At 56.4% G+C, this 18,668-nt stretch overlaps 1 protein-coding gene across 2 annotated transcripts in view; it reads left to right on the top strand.

Annotated features, from left to right (window-relative positions):
* The window catches only part of COL16A1 (collagen type XVI alpha 1 chain), a 51,894-nt gene that overhangs the window by 22,788 nt on the left and 10,438 nt on the right, over positions 1-18,668 (top strand). Inside the window, exons 39-57 of one of the 2 annotated variants that reach the window (XM_025353934.1) lie at positions 663-707; positions 799-825; positions 1,570-1,629; positions 1,821-1,868; positions 1,987-2,040; positions 6,344-6,397; positions 6,616-6,648; positions 8,812-8,928; positions 9,014-9,055; positions 9,149-9,235; positions 9,963-10,007; positions 10,965-11,009; positions 12,756-12,809; positions 13,383-13,436; positions 13,973-14,026; positions 15,521-15,565; positions 15,667-15,720; positions 15,984-16,019; positions 16,367-16,429. In XM_025353934.1, coding sequence (XP_025209719.1) covers positions 663-707; positions 799-825; positions 1,570-1,629; positions 1,821-1,868; positions 1,987-2,040; positions 6,344-6,397; positions 6,616-6,648; positions 8,812-8,928; positions 9,014-9,055; positions 9,149-9,235; positions 9,963-10,007; positions 10,965-11,009; positions 12,756-12,809; positions 13,383-13,436; positions 13,973-14,026; positions 15,521-15,565; positions 15,667-15,720; positions 15,984-16,019; positions 16,367-16,429 — 1,017 coding nt within the window. The remainder of the gene's footprint in view (positions 1-662; positions 708-798; positions 826-1,569; positions 1,630-1,820; positions 1,869-1,986; positions 2,041-6,343; positions 6,398-6,615; positions 6,649-8,811; positions 8,929-9,013; positions 9,056-9,148; positions 9,236-9,962; positions 10,008-10,964; positions 11,010-12,755; positions 12,810-13,382; positions 13,437-13,972; positions 14,027-15,520; positions 15,566-15,666; positions 15,721-15,983; positions 16,020-16,366; positions 16,430-18,668) is intronic. The other variant, XM_025353942.1, reaches the window with a different exon arrangement.

The raw sequence follows: 18,668 nt of genomic DNA, 5'->3' as shown, positions 1-18,668 counted from the left end.
GCCAGGCTGGCCCCTCCTGGCCTGAGCAGACTCCATGCCGTTGTCCAAGCTGCTTGCCTTTCCAGGAGAATGTTCCAGACCTCTCCTCATGCTGAATTCCATCCAGCAGGCTTCCCGTCCTCAGCCGCACACTTGCTAGGGGTGTGACCTTAGGCAAGTGACAGCTTCTCAAAGTCTCCAGTTTTTTGTGGATAAAAAAGGGGCTGAAATCCCGTTCTCCCAGTTAGGTCAACAGACACAACTTTTGTGATAGGGAGAAAGTGTATCAAGCACTAAAGAGAGAGAGGAGAGAGCAGAGACTTCAGGCTACACACGCCTGGCTGCAGCTGGCTGCTGGGTCTATCATGAAGTTTCTTTCAGGCTCAGTTTCCTCACCTGAAAACCAGAACAATACTGTCCTGCTGGACTGGGAGAGGGGATTCCATTCAATGTTCCCTGACGGGTGCTTGGCCCGGTGGCTGGCACCCAGATGTGCTCAGGAAATGCCAGTCTTCTTCCTTGTTCGGCACCTCAGTCTGCTCCTCTGGAACGTGGGCCCTGGGCCCTGGGTGCCAGAGGAGCCTGGCGCTGCTTCTGTTTGTCCTACAGCCTCTTTCTGCAGCAGGCCAGATGGCTGGCCGCTGCCCAGTCTCACCCTCTGACTCTGGGCTCTCTCCCTTCAGGGCCGTGATGGGCAGCAAGGACAGACGGGACCCAGAGGGACACCAGTGAGTACAGTGTCTCGGGACAGCAGGAAGCCATGGCTGGCCCTGCCTCGGCACCCATATCTGCTCACCTTTCTGTGTTTCTTCCCTGCAGGGTGAAAAGGGACCACGAGGAGAGAAGGTGAGTTCCAAGGGCCTGTGACCCATACGCTGGGGGGTTAGCAGCCCCTCCAGCCTTCCCACCACAAATCAGGGGAGCCTGTGCACATGAAGCTGCCTTGGACTGGAGGATGGGGGTGGAGGAGGCATCCTGGGCTCCTTCCTACCCCCAGCTCCCTGGTTTCAGGGGCTCCACATATCCCTAACTTCACCTGGTTGCTGGCCTGAGACTCAACCAGGATTATGGGAGACTGGAAAACTCCAAGGCCCCCTTAGGAGGGCAGCTGCATTTTCAAATGGGGGCTGAGTCAGAGGATGGGGCAGGAAGTGAGCTGGGAAGGGCTAGTGGTAAGAGGGCAGAGAGGTGAGGGGCCCCTGAGAGAAGGGCATGGAAGCCAGGGGAGCGGGGCTGCAGTTGTACTGAAGACGAGATTACCTGCATGGCAGCAGACAAGGTTATAACTGATGACTGTAACAGCAGGACCATGGTTTGCTGAATAATCTCCATGCGACAGGACCCCTGTATACACGAATCCATTTTGTCTTCCTGAGACTCCGTGCGCCTGTAATGACTGTTCCCATTTTACAGGCGAGGAGGCTGAGGTGCAGAGAGGTTGAACAGGTTGCCCAAGGGCAACATCATAAGAGGCCGATCCTGGATTGAAACCCTGGCCTCTCCATCTCTAGAGCCCCATGCCTCTCGGATGTCCATTTCAAGAGGCCCTTTGTCTTCGTCCATGTCTCACAAAGGCTCTTATCTTTTCAGGGTGAGCCAGGGGAGTGCTCCTGCCCCTCTCGAGGAGACCTCGTCTTCTCTGGCATGCCGGTAAGTGGCACTGTGAGAGCCTTCCCCCAGCCCGGGGGAGAGGAGCAGCTTCAGCCTCGTCTGGTGCCCAGGGTGCAAGGGCTCCGCAGGGCCGCACACCCCAGCCATCCGCCTCTCCACGCAGCCCCGCGCTTGGTGTAGACGTTGCCTATAACCTCTCCCCTTCTTTTGCGACCCCCACTCCCACCCAGGGTGCTCCGGGACTTTGGATGGGCAGCTCCTGGCAGCCGGGCCCGCAGGTGTGTCGCTTGTCTCCTCTTGTCCGCCAGCACCCCACGGCTTGTCCACCCTAAACAGCTGCTCTCAGCCATGGGGCAGAGCTCTTTGCTGGCTCTGACTCTTCCCTCTCTCCCTCAGGGTCCACCAGGTATTCCTGGACCACCAGGCCCCCCTGGAGTGCCCGGGCTGCAGGTAAAGGGGGAGAAGAGAAGGAGGAGTTTGGGTGGCAGAGCTCATGCGGTCAGGGTGGCTGCTCCAGGCTGGACCCCAAGGACGCTTCTCCCCCACCCCAAAAACACAGACATGCCATTTCTCATTCCTCTATTCAGCTGCCTACCAGGGTGGCAAGGAGGGCCCACTGAGCCTCTCGGCCAGGCTCTGCACTCCCAGCACGGTTTCAAGGAATGCCCTGTTGCATCAGCTGTCAGGAATCCACAATCTGGGTCAGATAAAAATCCCTTACCCTGGTACAGAGCCCGGCCCACTGTTTTGGAGCAGCATTCAACACTCATTCATGCAACACGTGTTTTTGCACATTTGCTATTTTTCCAGCACTGTTTTAAGTGCTGTGAATACAGTAGTGGCTAAAAATAAAAGCCCCTGCCCTCTTGGAGCTTATATTCAGTAGGAAAGACAGACAATAAGCAAGATAAATAAATAAAATATAGTGTGTTAGAAAGTGATATGTACGAAGGAGAAAGGTAAAGAAGGGAGTGAGGCTAGAAAATGGGACGAGGGCAGGAGAAGTATTTGCAAAATGTACTGAAAAGAAGGTAACGTTTGAATCAAAACTGAAAGGAGATGAGGAGAGAAGCTGTGAGGGAGAGGCTTTGTGGCAGAGAAAGCAGCCAGTGCAAAGGCCCAGAGGTGGGAATGTGCCTGATGTGTTTGGGGAATTGCAAGGAAGCCAGAGATAGTGAGGGGAGAGCATTAGGAGCCAAGATCTGTGTGACGCTGTGAATAAAGGGTACATTCCAGAGCCAGGCAGCCTGAACTTGAATCCCGGCTCTGCCTTGTGCTAGCTGTGTGATGGTAGGCAAGTTCCTTAACCTCTCTGTGTCTCACTGCCCTCTTCTGCTAAGTGCACCTAACTCATAGGGCTTTTGTGAGTATTAAACAAGTTAATGCATGTGAAGTGTATAGAATTGTGCCCATGACTATTATATATTATTTATATGACAAATGCTTAGAAGGCATTAGCTATCATTATTATGATGACGAGTACTATTACTATTTTACATCCATTCTTTCATTCATTTGAGCCTTACATAAAAAGCCCCAACAGGAAGGCAGTGTTATTATTCCTAAGTCACAGCTGGACAAGCTGAGGCTCTGAGAGACGAAGTATCTTGTCTAAGGCCACCCAATTAGGAATTGACAATGCTGGACTGGGGCTTCCCCATGCAAGGTCCTTTTGCCTTCTTCTGATGCCTTTCAGGACAGTTCCCAGTGGTTTGCATACCAAGCCATGTTTTCCAGAGGTTCTAGGTGGCATAGACACCACCGTCTGTGTGTCTGGCTCCCAGCTCCTAAGAGAGTGATTCTCACCTGAAGAAGCAGGGCAGCATCACAGGGAAGCTTTTTACAAGCTGCTACTCCTTGCCCCAATGATTTGATACATTTCGTATCTTCCCTCCCCGCTCCCGCTACCTTGGCACACCTCCCCTGCCACCGTGGGCTGGGAGTCTGCTCTAGTGAGCCACTGTTGCTGATGGGAGTCTCTGCCAGGATCCCAATTCTCTCTACCCCATTGGAAGTGCTGAACTAGAGCCCAGGCCACATATTTGCAGCCACACATTTGCCGAGTGTCTGGGGCTTCCTGCCACACTGCCAGGAAGCAGGATTCTGTCTGCAGAGGGCTTGCAGTTTCCTTGGGGAAGCATAAGAGTCATTTCAAAGTGACCCATTAATAAGTGAGAGCTGATGTAGCGTGAACCCTGCCAAGACATGCTGGGGAATGAGGCAGAAAAGAGTGACTGCTGAGTCTGGTCCCAGGCACCAGAGTCCTCGCCTAGTGCCAGCGCGTGAGACCAAGCCGAGGCTGCTGCTGACAGGCACCTGCCCCATGCCAGGTGGGATCCAGAAGGGCCGAGCAGCTCCTTTATTGAAGTATAGACACAGGCTCAGGGATGTACAGCACTTGCTCATCCAAGGCCATATAGTCCCAGTGCTTAGTTATCTCATTTCATCTCAATCCATTTCACAGAGGAGGAAGCTGAGGCACTGAGGTCACGAAAGTTGCCTGAGGCAACTAGTAGGTCATTGAGCCTAGGTTTCAATTCTGGCTGCACTTCGCTTCCACAGTAGGACAGCAGGTAGAACATTTAGTTCTGGGAGGTTGGGTAAACAATTACAAAACATCAGGCCTGAACTAACACACTGGCCATGGAGAGGGGAGCAGGGGATGAATAATGATTTAGGGCATAATAATCAACATGTTTGGGCCGTCATGGTGGCTCATGCCTGTAATCCCAGCACTTTGGGAGGCCGAGGTCGGCGGATCATTTGAGGTCAGGAGTTCGAGACCAGCCTGGCCAACATGGCAAAACCCCATCTCTACTAAAAATACAAAAAGAATTAACCAGGTTTTGTGGCACATGCCTGTAATCCCAGCTACTTGGGAGGCTGAGGCAGGAGAATTACTTGAACCCAGGAAGTGGAGGTTTCGATGAGCTGAGATTGCACCACTGCACTCCAGCCTGGGAGACAGAGTGAGACATCTCAAAATAAATAAATAAATAAATAAATAAAAATAGTTCACATGTTCAAGGCATTTTCCCTGTGCCAGGCACTGCTCTAAGCCCTGATGGTGCACGGAGATGCCAGCAGAGCTGGATAGTGGCTGGCTCCAGGTCTGACCCAGGCTTGGTAGAGTCTGCCTGGAAATTGCTCGGGGGCTGGTGATATGTTCCATTGCTGGGAGCTGGGACTTGAAGGGAGGCCATATCTCAGAGTGCGCCAAGGAAATCCTGTGCAGGGAGGAGCAGGCTGAGCAGCAGTGCATTCACTCAACACGTACTTAATGCGCACCTCCTCCATGTCGGGCACTGGGGATTCAAAATGGAACATACTCCCTGCCTCCATGGAGTGTTTAATATGCAAATGTGCCTCAGGAATCTGCAAGGGGAACAGTGTCCGGATGACATGCATCTAACGTAACCATCCTTGCAGCCATTGTCTCCTTGAAGCCTCACCATAAACTATCCCTGTTTTACAGATAAGGAAACTGAGGCATAGAATTTCTTCCCCCAAATAAATTGCCAAAAGTTACACAGGTAGTCAGAATTTTGTATCTAGATGAATCTGACTGGCAAGCACCCACCCTTGCTGTGTCCGTGAATGTTCTGGGGATGTCTGTTGAGGACTGATGCTGGAATCGTGGTTAAGAGAGGGATTAGAAGCCAGTGATCCTCGCTCTGGACCTCAGCTCTGTGCCTTGCTCAACTTGTGACCTCTGGCAAGTACTTACTCTGGGTTCTCTTTTTTCTTTTTGAGATTGCCCAGACTAAAGTTTAGTGGTATGATCTTGGCTCACTGCAACCTCCATCTCCCAGGTTCAAGTGATTCTCCTGCCTCAGCCTCCCGTGTATCTGGGACCACAGGTACACACCACCAAGCCCTGCTAATTTTTGTATTTTTAGTAGAGACAGAGTTTCGCCATGTTGGCCAGGCTAGTCTTGAACTCCTGGCCTCAGGTGATCCGCCCGCCTCAGCCTCCCAAAGTGCTAGGATTGCAGGTGTGAGCCGCCGCACCCGGCCTCCTCTGGATTTTTTGTGCTATTTTTAAGATGGAGATAACAGTACCTAGTTCAACAAGATAACTGTGATGATTAAATGAGAAAGTAGGCTGGGTGTGGTGGCTCATGCCTATAATTCCAACATTTTGAGAGGCCGAGGTGGGAGGATCACTTAAGCCCAGAAGTTTGAGACCAGCCTACCAGTGAGACCTGGTCTCTACAATAAATACAAAAGAATTAGCCGAGCGTGGTGGTGAGCGCCTCTAGTCCCAGCTACTCAGGAGGCTGAGGTGGGAGAATCGCTTGAGCTGAGTTCGAGGCTAAGTGAGCTATAATTATGCCATTGCACTCCAGCCTGGGTGACAGAGTGAGACCCCGTCTCTAAAAAAAAAAAAGAAAAAAGAAAAAAGAAAGGAAAAAGAAAGAGAAAGAGAAAATATAGAAAAATGACTTAGCACAGAAATAAACAGTAGTTCCATGGAAGACCCTCTACTCAATTTCTGACCTTCCTCTGGTGTGTGGGGAAAACACTCGCTGTTGGACTGGTTTGGGGGGTCACTCTTCTGGGCCTCCTTGGCTTTCCCTATAAAGAGGGTCGAGAGGCTTTTGAGCCAAGAATAGATGTCAGCCTTGTGCCAACCAGGGCTCTCAGCTCTGCAGGACAAGGGGAAGAGGAGGCGGGGTGATGAGAAGGAAACAGGCTGACCAGCAGGCTAGAGAGATGGAGCCCACTCACTCGTGTCTCTTCTTGGCTATAGGGAGTGCCTGGAAACAACGGTTTGCCAGGACAGCCTGGGCTCACTGCGGAACTGGTGGGTACCAGCCAGGACTCCCTGTCCATGCCCCTTCCCTGCCCCTCCCAGGGCTGCTCAAGCTATGAAGCTGGCCCGGTAGCTGCAGTGGGGGTCCCTCTTCTCTCCCCCTTCTGAGGCTGGAAGGTGCATGGCATGTGCCAAGGCTCTACCTGATCCCATAAGTCTCCATGTCCCTTCCCCTCACCTGCTTGAGCCCACACATCTGTCTCTTGCAGGGATCCTTACCAATTGAACAGCACCTCCTTAAGGTAAGAGGGTACCCAGGAGAGAAGTGTGAGCTGGCGGGGGTGTCTCCTAAGGGGATTCTCTCAGTAAGTGCTCAGCTGTGTGGCACCTCGCAGAGAGAGCAGCAGTTTGCAGGGAATACGCGTTCCAAGCATCTGTCTATGAGGGCCTAGCTGATGCCTGGCTTGTAACAGGCCCCCAGGCAACATTTGCTGAATGAGTGCTTAAAGGAATCCTGTGAAGGTGCCCACATGGCAGATGCTGTCGGCAGAACCCAGCCCTGAAGCCTGCCCGCAGCAGCTGGCAATGAGACCCCGTAGCACCCGGGTCACACCACGGCAGAGCCCAGCAGCTTCCAAAGCAAAGCAGAGCGGGGGAAAGTGCAGTGGTAGGGGGCTGTGAGATTGGGTGTGGCCTGGAAGAAAGCTTCAGCCGTTCTCTAGTCAATCCAGAAGGAATCCAGGGAGGAGATGGATTTGAGAAGCCCTTCTGATAGTCCAAGAAAGGGGACTTCGGACCTGGTCAGAGGGTCGGCCTGTGCCAGGGCCTGTACACAGCCTTAATACCCTACCAGAGGGCTGGGGCCTGGTCCGGCTTCCCAAACTGAGCAGAAGTTCCGATTGGAATCAAGGGTTGCATAGCCCATCTTTGCTTAGTCACCTCTAGAAACGAGAGCACAGTAATTCCCCAGGTTGCCTTCAGGTTTTTGAAGGAGGCCCTTATGTTCCTGGACTTTCTCTCCTCTGACTCAGCATCCTCAGGAGTCCTTCCCATGTGTTGGCCTCCAGAGCCCCCCTCATCCTGGCCACCCTCTTCTGACACTGGCTAGTCAGTGCCCTGGACATCCGGTGACCCTGATGGGCCTTGGTCAGGGCAGAGCGTGGGGACTCTCTATCCCTCCCCTGCTCTGAACGGCAGATTTCTCCAGAAGCAGCCAGAGGAGGTCTGGGTAATCTCTAGGGAATAGTTACATGTTGGATTACAGTGGGGTTGTGGCAACAAAACCCCAAGCTCTTCTCCCCTCTGCTTCTGTCAATGACTGGGCAGTGATCGTGTGACTCCAAATCCAGGATTTGACATTTCTCCTGTAACATTTCATCTGCTGGCATCGTCATCAGGTGCTCTTCAGAGGATCCCAAATAGAAACTGTGCATAGTGTGGAGAAGGGGTCAGATGGCACCCCGGGGCATGCTGACCCAGCCCCAGCACCACCTGCACCCACAGTCCAGGAAGCCTGGGGAGAGAGTGCTGACTGTGGCCTAGGACGGGCCCACGCCAATCCAGACTCCCACTTTCCTCAGACAAGTCACGCCGCCTGTCTTGAGTGCTGGCTTTCCCATCTCCACACTGCTTATAGATTCCCTGCCTCACTGCACCGTCACGATGGGATGTGATCATGTGCAGGGCTTATTATGTATAGTGCCCAGCGTCATGGGTGCTGAGTAAATGCCAGCCATGATCACTGGGCTTGGTGGTGAGCAGTGAAAGTGAGCAGGGGCTCCTGCCTGGGCGTCTGTGGACGCCACACTGGCCACAGACAGGCTCCAGGCTCCTGAGTCCTCAGAAACTACAGACTGGTTTTCACTAGTGGGTTTGATTTTTCTGGGAAAAGGACCCACAGCTTCCATCAAACTCTCAGAGGGGTCTGTGACCTAAAGAAGGTTAAACCCCTTCCTGTGGGAAAGACAATTCTGGTGGCGCAATCTGAGCCAGGAGCCTGTGAGCAATCCGAGATCTGTCCCAGGGGCTCCTGGGAAGGGCCTGGCTCCTCCTGCAGCTGTTCCTTTGCTCTCTTGGGCAGAGAAGCTGGCATTCGGAGCCAGCCTTTCCAGCCTCGCTCCTCGTGGCTTGTCCTCGCAGTGGGTGCAGGTTGCAGGAACAGCCGGGACAGATGGTCCCTCTGCGGGCCCCTCGCCTCCGCCCACACGCCTGTCTGGAAAGTGGCTTTGGCTTAGCTCTACCAGAGCTTCTTCCTGGAGGAAACTCAAAGCCAATTGATGGGAGTGGGTCCCCCGAGGATGGAGCAAAGCTGCCGTAGGGATGTGGTTGGGGAGAGAGGGAGTGTGGGAAGAAGGAAGACTGCGGGGCAGGGAGCCCCGGCTCTGGGTTCTCAGGTGGGCTCCCCAGTTGGCCCATCCTGGCCTTCTCTGACCCAGACCCCACTCCTCTCCCCACTCCCTGATCAGAGTATCTGCGGGGACTGTGTCCAGGGGCAGAGGGCCCACCCAGCATACCTCGTGGAGAAGGGAGAGAAGGGAGACCAGGGCATCCCTGGTGTGCCAGGCCTCGACAACTGCGCCCAGGTAGGGACTGGGCTTGAGGCCGCCCCGTGTGGGAGGGCTCCCTGGCTGCCTCATCAGACAGAGTGCCTCTCATTGTCCCTTGCAGTGCTTTTTGTCGCTGGAGCGTCCAAGAGCCGAGGAGGCACGGGTGAGTGCCTCACCTTATCTCCCCTGACCATGCCCCATGCCCCACAGAAAGAGGCCCTGATTGCCCACTGTCACCATCTCCATCCTTTTCCAGGGCGACAACAACGAGGGAGATCCCGGATGCATTGGGAGCCCAGGCCTGCCTGGTCCTCCGGGATTGCCAGGCCAGAGAGGAGAAGAGGTAAGACTAGGGATGAGGCTTCATCCTTAAAGGGGCTGGGGCCCGTCTGCCTTTGAGACCTTCTGGGGGCCTCTGAGGCCTCACGTGACTGATGCCCTTTACCACTCTGGGCTCATCTGCTCTCCTGGCACATGGCTCCTCTGGGATACACAGGACCCAGGGTAGGACACATTCTTCCTTCCCAGTGCCCAGCTGTGTCCTCTGCCTGCAACACTCTTCGGGGCTCATTCCTGCACTCCTTCAGCTCTGCTCAAGTGTCTCCTTCTCAGACTTCCCCTGACCACCCTCTTTAAAATGGAACACCACACCAACCCCAGAGCCTCCAGTCCCCTTGGCCTGCATCATACTAATCACCCTCCAGCATCCTGCCTATTTACTTCATTCAGGAACATTCCACAGGTGTCAACTCAACACCACTACGTGCCAGCTCCTATTCTATTTGTTAGTGTCCATGTCTCCCCTAGAATGTAACTGCTTTGAGGCAAGGGTTTTTATTTATTTTGTTTATGCTGTGATCCTAGCCCCTGGACTAATGCCTGGTACATAATAGTTGCTCAATAAATGTTTGTAGGATGATTGAATGAGCCAAATGAAAGATTGTTCTGCTTGGACAACAGCTGCCCTCTGTTGACCTTGGCCCTGGCAAGCTGGGAGGAAAGCTGCTGGAACCCCGGGGGCTCTATGGGGCCTGGTCCTCTTCATCCATTTCCCTTGGCTTCCTTTGCAGGGTCCGCCTGGCATGAGGGGCTCCCCGGGTCCTCCAGGCCCTATTGTAAGTATCTGTGGTGCCCTGGCCTGCTTGAGAGGCTCTCAAAGGGGTCGTTACGCTCAGACACGGCCTTGTCCCCAAAAGGCTGGGCAAGGCAGGAGGAGGGAACTTCCACTGCCCTCCCTGTCCCTCCACAGAGCATCTGCAGGAACTGTGCTCTCCTACCACCAAATGCCCTGGAACCACCCTGCTCTGCCCACTGCCTATGGTCCTGCTTAGGGGAGGTCCTCAGAGGCACATCTTTGCTTCCCTGTCCCCACCCCCTGCTGCACTTTCCACAGTGGCCCCAGGCTGCCCTCAGCAGGGGGCCTAGGCTTCAGGCTCCCAGCCTCCCAGCCCAGGAAGCACGCGGCATGCCGGCCAGACCTCTCCATGCCCCTGTGATGCCAGTCCCCACAAGGGCTCGGGGCTTAGATGGAGCTGTCCTCCATTGCTCTGTAGGGCCATCTCTAGGGTAAATCTACAAAAACCAGACCAGGGCATCTATTCTGGAGTCCTCTGTGATGTCGACATGGCAGGAAAATAGAAGTGACTAGGAAAGATTGAAAGAACTGAAAATGCTTTCTTTGGAGAAGAAAATGGCTGGTGGGAGCTGTCTTAGAGCCAGGGAGCCCCCACTCGGGGGACAGTTGGAGGTTGGGTGGCAGGCATGGTGGGCAAGGCTGAAAGAAACGGGCTTCTGCGGCAACCGGGTCTTCAGTTAGACTCCGGAAGACTCAGGAAGCACTCTGACTCTGGAGCCGTTCCGCATCTCTGTCAACGGAGGAGCCCTTCTTCCCGGAGCCAAGGGAGGAACAGTTGTCTTTTGAGCCAAGACTTTCAAGGAGTCTCTTTTCCAGTTGCCTTGAAAATACTCCCATGACCTCCTCTCCCCATGACCCCCAAGCCCCAGACTGTGCCCTCCAGGCTGTCCAGGGTTACTGTGCCTACGAGATGTGACCTGCCTGTTTCTCCCACCAGGGCCCCCCAGGTTTTCCTGGTGCTGTTGGCTCCCCCGGATTGCCTGTAAGAACCTAGCACTGCTCGACCTCCCCTCCCCTCATCAGCCAGGTCTCTGTGGCTTTTGCTTGTCTCCCTCCTGTCGTGCCTTCACCTCCGTCCTCCGTGTTTGTTGTCCCCCTTCAGGCACGGTAGCTAACGACACGGGTTCTCTGAGGTCACAGCAGCTTGGACATCCTCCCAGTCTCTGACTCCTTTTCATTTTCTCCTCTCCCTCCTCTCCTGCGTTCTTTCTCTCCTCTTCTCTCTCTTACCACGTTCTGTCTTCCTTCTCCATTTCTCCCACCATCCTGCAGCACTCCCGCAAGTCCTCCTGAGCTTGTGAACCTCCCTCTTAAGCTGGTGCCTCTAGGGGGCTCCTCCATTCCTGCCTTCTCACTCTGCCTCCTGCTTCTCACCACCTTCGGTGTTGCCTGAAGATTTGCTGAAAGTAGTTCTTGGGACCCTGCCAGGCACCTGGCTCAGAGCCCAGCAGAGATGCCAAAGCTTTAGGGCTTCACATTGCAGGCTGGCACAGGTTTGCTGCCCTGCTGCTTGGCAGGGCTGTCCAGAGGCACCCAGGGATTTAAAGGCAGCCCTTCCTGCACCTTTTCCATCGTCCTAGAGGAAACTCTCAGCTGCCTCCTCTTCCCTTCCTCTTCCTTGGCTCCAGTCCCAGTCTGCTCCAAGGTGGGGCATGTGATACCAGCCAGTTGGGTTTCTGGGTGTCGTGCGGCCCTGCCCCTCTGTGCCCGGCACCTTGGCCGGCTCCTTCTGCCAGGTGTCGTTAATTGCTCTGCCTTCGTGATCGTCACAGGTGTGTTTACATCACCCCCAGCCTCACTGTTGCTCCCTCCTGGGTCACGGAAACTAACCTCCTGTTTGTCAGGTTGCGTGTTCCTGGGGCCTGGCTCCTCTCCTCCCAGGCCTGGTGATGGAGGCTCAGGGAGCAGGGCCCCTCCTCGTCACAGTTCCATCTGTCCCCACCTCCTCATCTGTGGCCGGGCCTTGTCTGTTTCTGCTTGCTTGGGTGAAGGGGCCATCTGTCCGTCTAGCCATCTGTCTTGTGTCGTGGAAAGGTTTGGGTGCCGTCTCTTGAGGGGATGAGGGAGAAGGGGGCACAAAAGATGCCCGTAATGGCGCGGCACCCGCAAAGGCCGGGGTAAGGATTTAGGGGTGGGGGCTGTAGCTCTCGTGGAAAGTGACATGCCCTCTCACCCTACAAAGTGACAGGGACTGCTCTGGAGGCAGCCTTCCTGTGTCTCTCCCCTGCCTCCCTCCAAGAAAGTGATCTTTGGCTTGGGGTGGGGGACTTGGACAGGTAAGTGTTGGGTGTCTGATGATGTGATACACTTTGGTGGCAGCATCTATCCGGGGTACCTCTCCTGATGGTTGCCCCTCAGAATGAGCACACATCTGATCTGTCAGCTTCCTAAAGGTGTACCCCAGTCAGTTACCATGGCAGGGCATACCAGTGACGGGCACCTGAGAGGTACCCTCCCAGAGTCACCCCCACTGGAGGGCATATCTCTACAGTTACCTGTCTTGCAGAGTATCCTCCTGAAAGGCACTCATATGTGGGGGTTCACACCTCTACCACTCATCCTGCTGGAGCACACCCTTACGGGTCACCTTGCTAGGGACACTAGAGAGCCACTTTGGCCTCCACATTTGCCTGGAGTGGGAACAGAAGGCAGTGGGGCAGGGGGAAGGAGTCAGGGGCTGGGTGGGGACAGCCCGCTCCTGCAGTTTCTTATGATTTTTCTCTCCAAGGGCCTTCAAGGAGAGCGAGGCCTCACAGGCCTGACTGGAGACAAGGGGGAGCCGGTAAGAGGAAGCTGGCAGGGGCTGGAAAGGGAGGAAGAGCTGGGGAGGCAGAGCTTGGGCTCCGAGGGGTGGCTGCCAAGTGGAAGCTGGGAGGTGGACTCCTTATGACTCTCTGCCCTTCTGCCAGGATTCCCTCAGTGTGAGGTTTCCACACTCCCCCAGGAGCAAAGGAGGCCGATCTCCATGCGCCCTGACTCCCTGCCAGAAGCATGCATAGCCCCTGTCCTCCAGCAGCGTCCCTGAGGGCTCCCCTCCCGCCCTCCGCCTTCGTCACTCAGCATCCCTGCCCACCCCCTCTTCCCTGGTCCTCACGCCTGCTCTGGGATCCCTGTTCCGGCTCAGCTGTCAGGGTCTGGGCCAGGCTGGGGTTCGCACCCCCAGCCCAGGTCTGTGGTGGAGGTCACGACCAAGGGGACCTGGGGCTTGGGGAGATGGCCCAGTGTGCAGTGCTGGGGCAGGCTGGCACCTGCTAGATGGCAGCCTCAGAGGTTTTAGCTTTGGCTACCCTCTTACCCAGCGAGGGGAGAACAGAAATGTTGGGGGGCTATCCATCATGTCTGCCTTTCTTCGTAGGGTCCTCCAGGGCAACCAGGTTACCCAGGTGCCATGGGCCCCCCAGGACTGCCTGTGAGTAAGGGGACTCTTGCTGGGGAGTGGGTGCTGGGTACCGGAGGCTTGGGCTGGTGGTCAGGACAGAGCCAGGCTGGGCAACCCTCGGCGGGCTCCCCATTCACGGGCATTTCAGCCTCTTCCTTTGCCTAAAGTCCATGCAGCCTCCTCTCCCCATTGTAGGCCCCCTTGCAGCGTGGCTTGGTCCCACCACTCTGCTCAGGCCTGACTCTCAGAACACTCTGCCAGGCCCAGACACGGCAAGAACTGAGATCTACCTCCTGGGGGTGGGGGGTTTGGGAGATTGGAGAGACAGCTTAGAGGTGCCACCCCCACAGAAGCTGCTGGGTGGGTGTGTCCTCCTTTTCCAATGGGGGCTTGGGGGGCACGGTGGCTGGTGGGAGGCACGGCAGCTTTGGAGCCCCCAGCAGTCCTCCCAGTGCCATCCCCCCAGAACCGGTCTGGGTGCCAGCTACAGTCTCCACTCCTCGCATTAGCGCCGTGACGGGCTAATTCTGCGGGGCTAATTCCACTGTCTCTTTGCCACTTGTCAGGGCATCAAGGGGGAACGTGGCTACACCGGGTCAGCGGGAGAGAAAGGAGAGCCGGTGAGTCCCAGCAGCGCGGGGGCGGGTGCAGGGCTGCACGTGGAGCCGCACAGCCTCCGGCTAGAGACTTGGCAGCAGCCTGTGAAGGGGAGGACTGTGACCCCTGCTGCCCGCCCCCGCCCCCGAGCCTGCAGCACAGGCTGGGCCCTGCGGAGGTGGAGGCTGTGAGGAGAATCCCCGCAGGGCTGCCAAGGGGAGGGGGCCAGGAGGCAGCTGCAGAAGCATTCCTCTGCCTCACGCAAAGGAGGACCTGGGACTGTAGACCCCCAGTGGTCCCCAGGCCCCCCAGGACCACCCTCCAGAGCCAAGGCCTGCCAGGCCCCATGTTGAGCACGGGAGTTGGGCTGTGACCAGATGAGGACACTGGGGCCCCCAGAGTGACAAAGCTGAGACTCACCCAGGGTCCCGAAGCTAGTGAGTGAGTCAGTGGTGGAACCTGGACTTGAACCCACATCTATCTGGTGACAAACCTCACAAACCTCAGATCTAGGATCAAACTGGGACTGCAGCCTTACAGAGTCACCAATTTCAGTGAGGCCCCAGTAGAATTCAGCAAACCCCATCAGGCCTTTACTCAGTAACAGATATTTCTCAGGGGCCTGCGGGGTGCCGGGCTCACCTCTGAGGATGTCTCTGTGAACACAGCAGGCAGTTGCCCTCTTGCCCTGCCATGGGGGAGGCAGCTGCCAGATGAATAAACAAGTGCCTAGGAACGATGAGGGCTGGGACTCCTGGAGGAAGTGGGACGGGGGAAGGGGCTGGAGAGGTGTTTGGGCACCATCGAAGCGGAGGGGCAGGAAGGCCTCTCTGAGCAGGTGGCATTTGAGCTTAGAGCTGACTAGCAGGAGGGAGGGATCCCTGTGGCTGTCTGTACTGGGGAATTCCAGAGGGAGAGGCTGGGCGGGGCACTGCAGGAACAGCTTCCAGCCATCAAATGATTTGGCAAGAGTTCAGGAGACCTAGAACGGGGAGAAGGGGGCATTCTAGGTAGGAGGGAAAGCTGTGCCAAGGGTGCAAAGGCCTGGGGGTGGGAGGGTATAGAGTGTGTCAGAGAACAGCAGTCTGACTGAGCAAGGCGGAAGATGAGAAGGAGAGAGGGAGGAGAAGTGGGAAAGGGTGGCTGGTGCCAGATCACAGGCTGCCGCAAAGACCAACGTTGTTGGGAAGTGTGCGCCCCACTCAGATGCAGAGGGAGCCGCACAAGGTGTTTGAGCAAGAGAGTGACATAATCAGAGCTGTGTCGGAGGAGAAGAGGGCAGCCATTTGCTGGCTGACTTGGAGTGAACCAGGAGGTGGCAGGACAAGTTAGGAGGCTGGTTCAGCAGCTCAGGCAAGAGCAGGGAAGCCTGAGCAGACCAGGCAGAGGGGGCCTGCCAGCTCAGGGGCCTCCCAGCATGTGCCGCTTCTGTTCTAGGCAGTCCCCTGTCACATCCCCCTACCTCATCCTTCACCTCCCCAGGAGGAGTGACTGATTCTGTTCCTTTGTGTCCTTAGGGCCCCCCAGGATCTGAAGGCCTCCCGGGCCCCCCAGGCCCAGCGGTGAGTGAAGGAGGGCATGGGGAGACGTAGTCCTGATCTTGTCCTGGGATCTGAGGGCAGGAAGATTAGGTTTCGGCTGCATTGTTCTCTGTGGGTGACAGGGTCCCAGAGGAGAGCGAGGACCCCAAGGGAACTCGGGTGAGAAGGGCGACCAGGTGAGTGACGATTGGGACCCGGCTGCAGGGAGGCAGAGAAGGGGCTGGGTCCCTGATGATCACCAGCTCTAGTCTCCCCACCCTACCTGTCCTTGGGCTGTTACCTACCTCATGCCCAGAGCCTTACCTGCCAGCCATGGTGGGCCGAGGGGAGAGCAATGCCCGTGGGTTTGAGGGTGCCCCACCTGTCACTCTTTCCTCCTGGGCAGCCAGGCAGGAGAGAGGGGGTGGCACAGTACACTGTCCCTTGCTTCTCACCCTAGGGATTTCAAGGCCAGCCAGGCTTTCCGGGCCCACCGGTGAGTGAAGAAGACACAAAGCCGGCTCTGTCTGATGTGGTCTCATCGGGAGGGGCAGGCCTGACCAGGCCAGGCTAGGGGAGGATGGTCCTGGGGAGAAGAGGGGAGAGGCAGGGGAGAACGGCCTGGGTGGCCAGGCCTGATTCCAGGAACCAGGACCTGAGAGCCCAGCCTCTTGGGTGGGCCCCAGCCCGGCAGGCCCGGCAGATGTCATGCTCCCGGGTGGTGCTTCTAGGAAGTCGAAATGAATTGCATTAACAACAGTGCATCACACACAGGAAGAAGAAAGAAGGGGAGCTCCCCCTCCAGCCCCACTTTCATTCCTGCCTGCCCCTTTGTTGATACAGGGTCCCCCTGGATTCCCAGGCAAAGTTGGAGCACCTGGCCCACCTGGCCCTCAAGCAGAGAAGGTGAGCAGGACCCCGGGCTGGCCAAAGTCAGAGATCTGAGCCATGCAGCTCCCATGCCCTTGTCCCACCCCTAGCATCAGGCTTTCAGGAAATTCCAAGACTGACCCAGTTGCATCAAGGCTGGAAAAAGAGGCCTCCAGGATGGGCCCAGTGACTACTGGAGGCTGACACGGCCTGCAGCGGACCAGTGGGCTCCTCGGGATGTCTGCTTGGCCCAGGATGCCTGCGGCCTCTGTTCAGCCCAGGTCCTTGTCTGCTGGGATGGGGGGGAAGGCAGGGAGGTAGGTGGGGAGGAGGCGGCGGTCTGATGGAGGACTAGAATGCGACAGGCAGCCCAGGCCACCTTCGTCTCCTGGGCGGGAGGACGAGCAAGGAGCTGAGAGAAGGGGAAGCACGTCCTGAAGGAGGACACAAGCGTGGAAGGGGAATGGGCTCCTCCTGGGTAGCCATGCTCCAGTTGTCCCCAAGGGCCCAGAGAGGGCAGGGGTGGCCTGTGTCCTGCCTGGTGGCAAGGGTTGGGGGAGCAGCAGTTGGGGGAGCTCCTATGCTGGCTGCTCTTGACTTTGGCTTGATAAATGCTGGAGACATGGCTCTGCCTTGGTTTGGGGCTGACATCCCTGTCTCGGCCCAACCTCTGGGCTCCCTAGATGTGCTGAGTGGGTGGTATAAGAAGCCCCAAGATTGACTTCTGAGCTGGGGGTCGGGGGCATCTGGGTCCAGAGGGACAGGTAGGAGCCTACAGCCTTGTGGAGAGCCTCTTTCCCCTGAGAGCACACACATGAACGTCTCACTGTGCAGGTGAGGAAACTGATGCCCATAAGGCTTGGGGCAGCCCAGAGGCACACAGTGGTGTTAGCAGCAGAGCTGAGACGTCCTTCCCAGCTCCAGGAGGACCTGGGACCCTCACTACCTCCCCAGAGCCCACGCTGATCAGCCATGGTTGGGACAGTGGTGGTTGCTAGCTCTCTTCACTTGCCTTCCCTGCAGAGGACCTGAGTGGCAGCCCCTGCTCTCCTTAGGCTGGTCATTGCAGAGAATCCCAAACCTCTGGCCAGTGGTTCTTCATCCCAACTCCCAGTGGGGGCCAACATTGGTTGGGGCTGTGCTGACCCCTCCTGGTGGCTGGTGGCATTGCAATGCCCCCCCCAAGTTCTTTTTCCCCTTTGCTGAGTCTCTCTAGTGGGATCCCTTCCCTTGACCACCCTACAGCCACTGATCCAGGGCAGCCACCCTCTCCACACTGGGAGAATGCAGCAGCCTCCCCTGCTATGCTGCTTGCCTCCCCCTGCCTTTTCTAGTAAACTCCAATCCATGCATCAGTTCTCATCACTCTTCTGCTTTGAACCTTCAATGGCTCCCCAGTGCCTGTAGCAGGGGTTTTTAGACTTTATTTCGTAGTCCCAGAGCCTTTTTATCACATAAAAGCAAATGTAAAAACCTCAATCTACAAAACAAACACAAGTGGAGTTCCCTGGCTGAGACAACGATGGGGGTCCTGGAGTCCCCCTCTTCAGTCCCCACTTCATGCCCCCAGCTTCGAGACTCCCCCAGGAGCCCCAGCGCTCTGAGAAGTACAGCTTAAAAACCACTGACTGTTCAATAAAGTTTAGCACAGCGTTCAGGGCCCCCACTCATTAAGGTGACTCTTCCAGCCTCTTCTGCCTGCTGGCCCGTCCCACAGGCTCCCCCAGACACCCTGGCCAGGCCAGGCATGTGACCACTTGCAAATCTTTATCCTTCTCTTAGGTTCCCTTTGGCATGTGCTTTTCTCTTCCACCTGCCCAATCCCAGAGTCTAGCATCTGGTGACACTTCTGTGACACTTTCCCTGATCCCCAGCCAGAGGGAACTGCTCCCCATTCTGGGCTCCCTCAGCTCCTTTCCACACAGAACACATGGACTGTTGTATTGCCCCTGGTTGTGTTGGGCCCGTGACCCTCAGTGGATTGTGAGCTCCTGGAGGACAGGGGCACCCACTTTTTCATCTTGGGGAATCAGAGCCCACATGGCACTGGGTGCGCTGTTGAGGCCTTTGTGCAGCCCCGGCCCATGTCTCTTGGGGTGGGGGGAAAGGCAGGGAGGTAGGTGGGGAGGAGGCAGAGGGTCTGATGGAGGAGTAGAATGCAACAGGCAGCATTCGCAGTGGATGGAAGCTGTGCTTTCAGTTCAGCACATGCTACTGAGCCCCTGCCATGCCAGCCCCTGGGTCAGCACTGGAGAAGATGCCCTGTCCCTTCCTC

This window comes from Theropithecus gelada, chromosome 1, assembly GCF_003255815.1.
Source record: "Theropithecus gelada isolate Dixy chromosome 1, Tgel_1.0, whole genome shotgun sequence".
NCBI lineage: Eukaryota > Metazoa > Chordata > Mammalia > Primates > Cercopithecidae > Theropithecus > Theropithecus gelada.
This window is presented reverse-complemented; position numbering and strand designations above follow the sequence as displayed.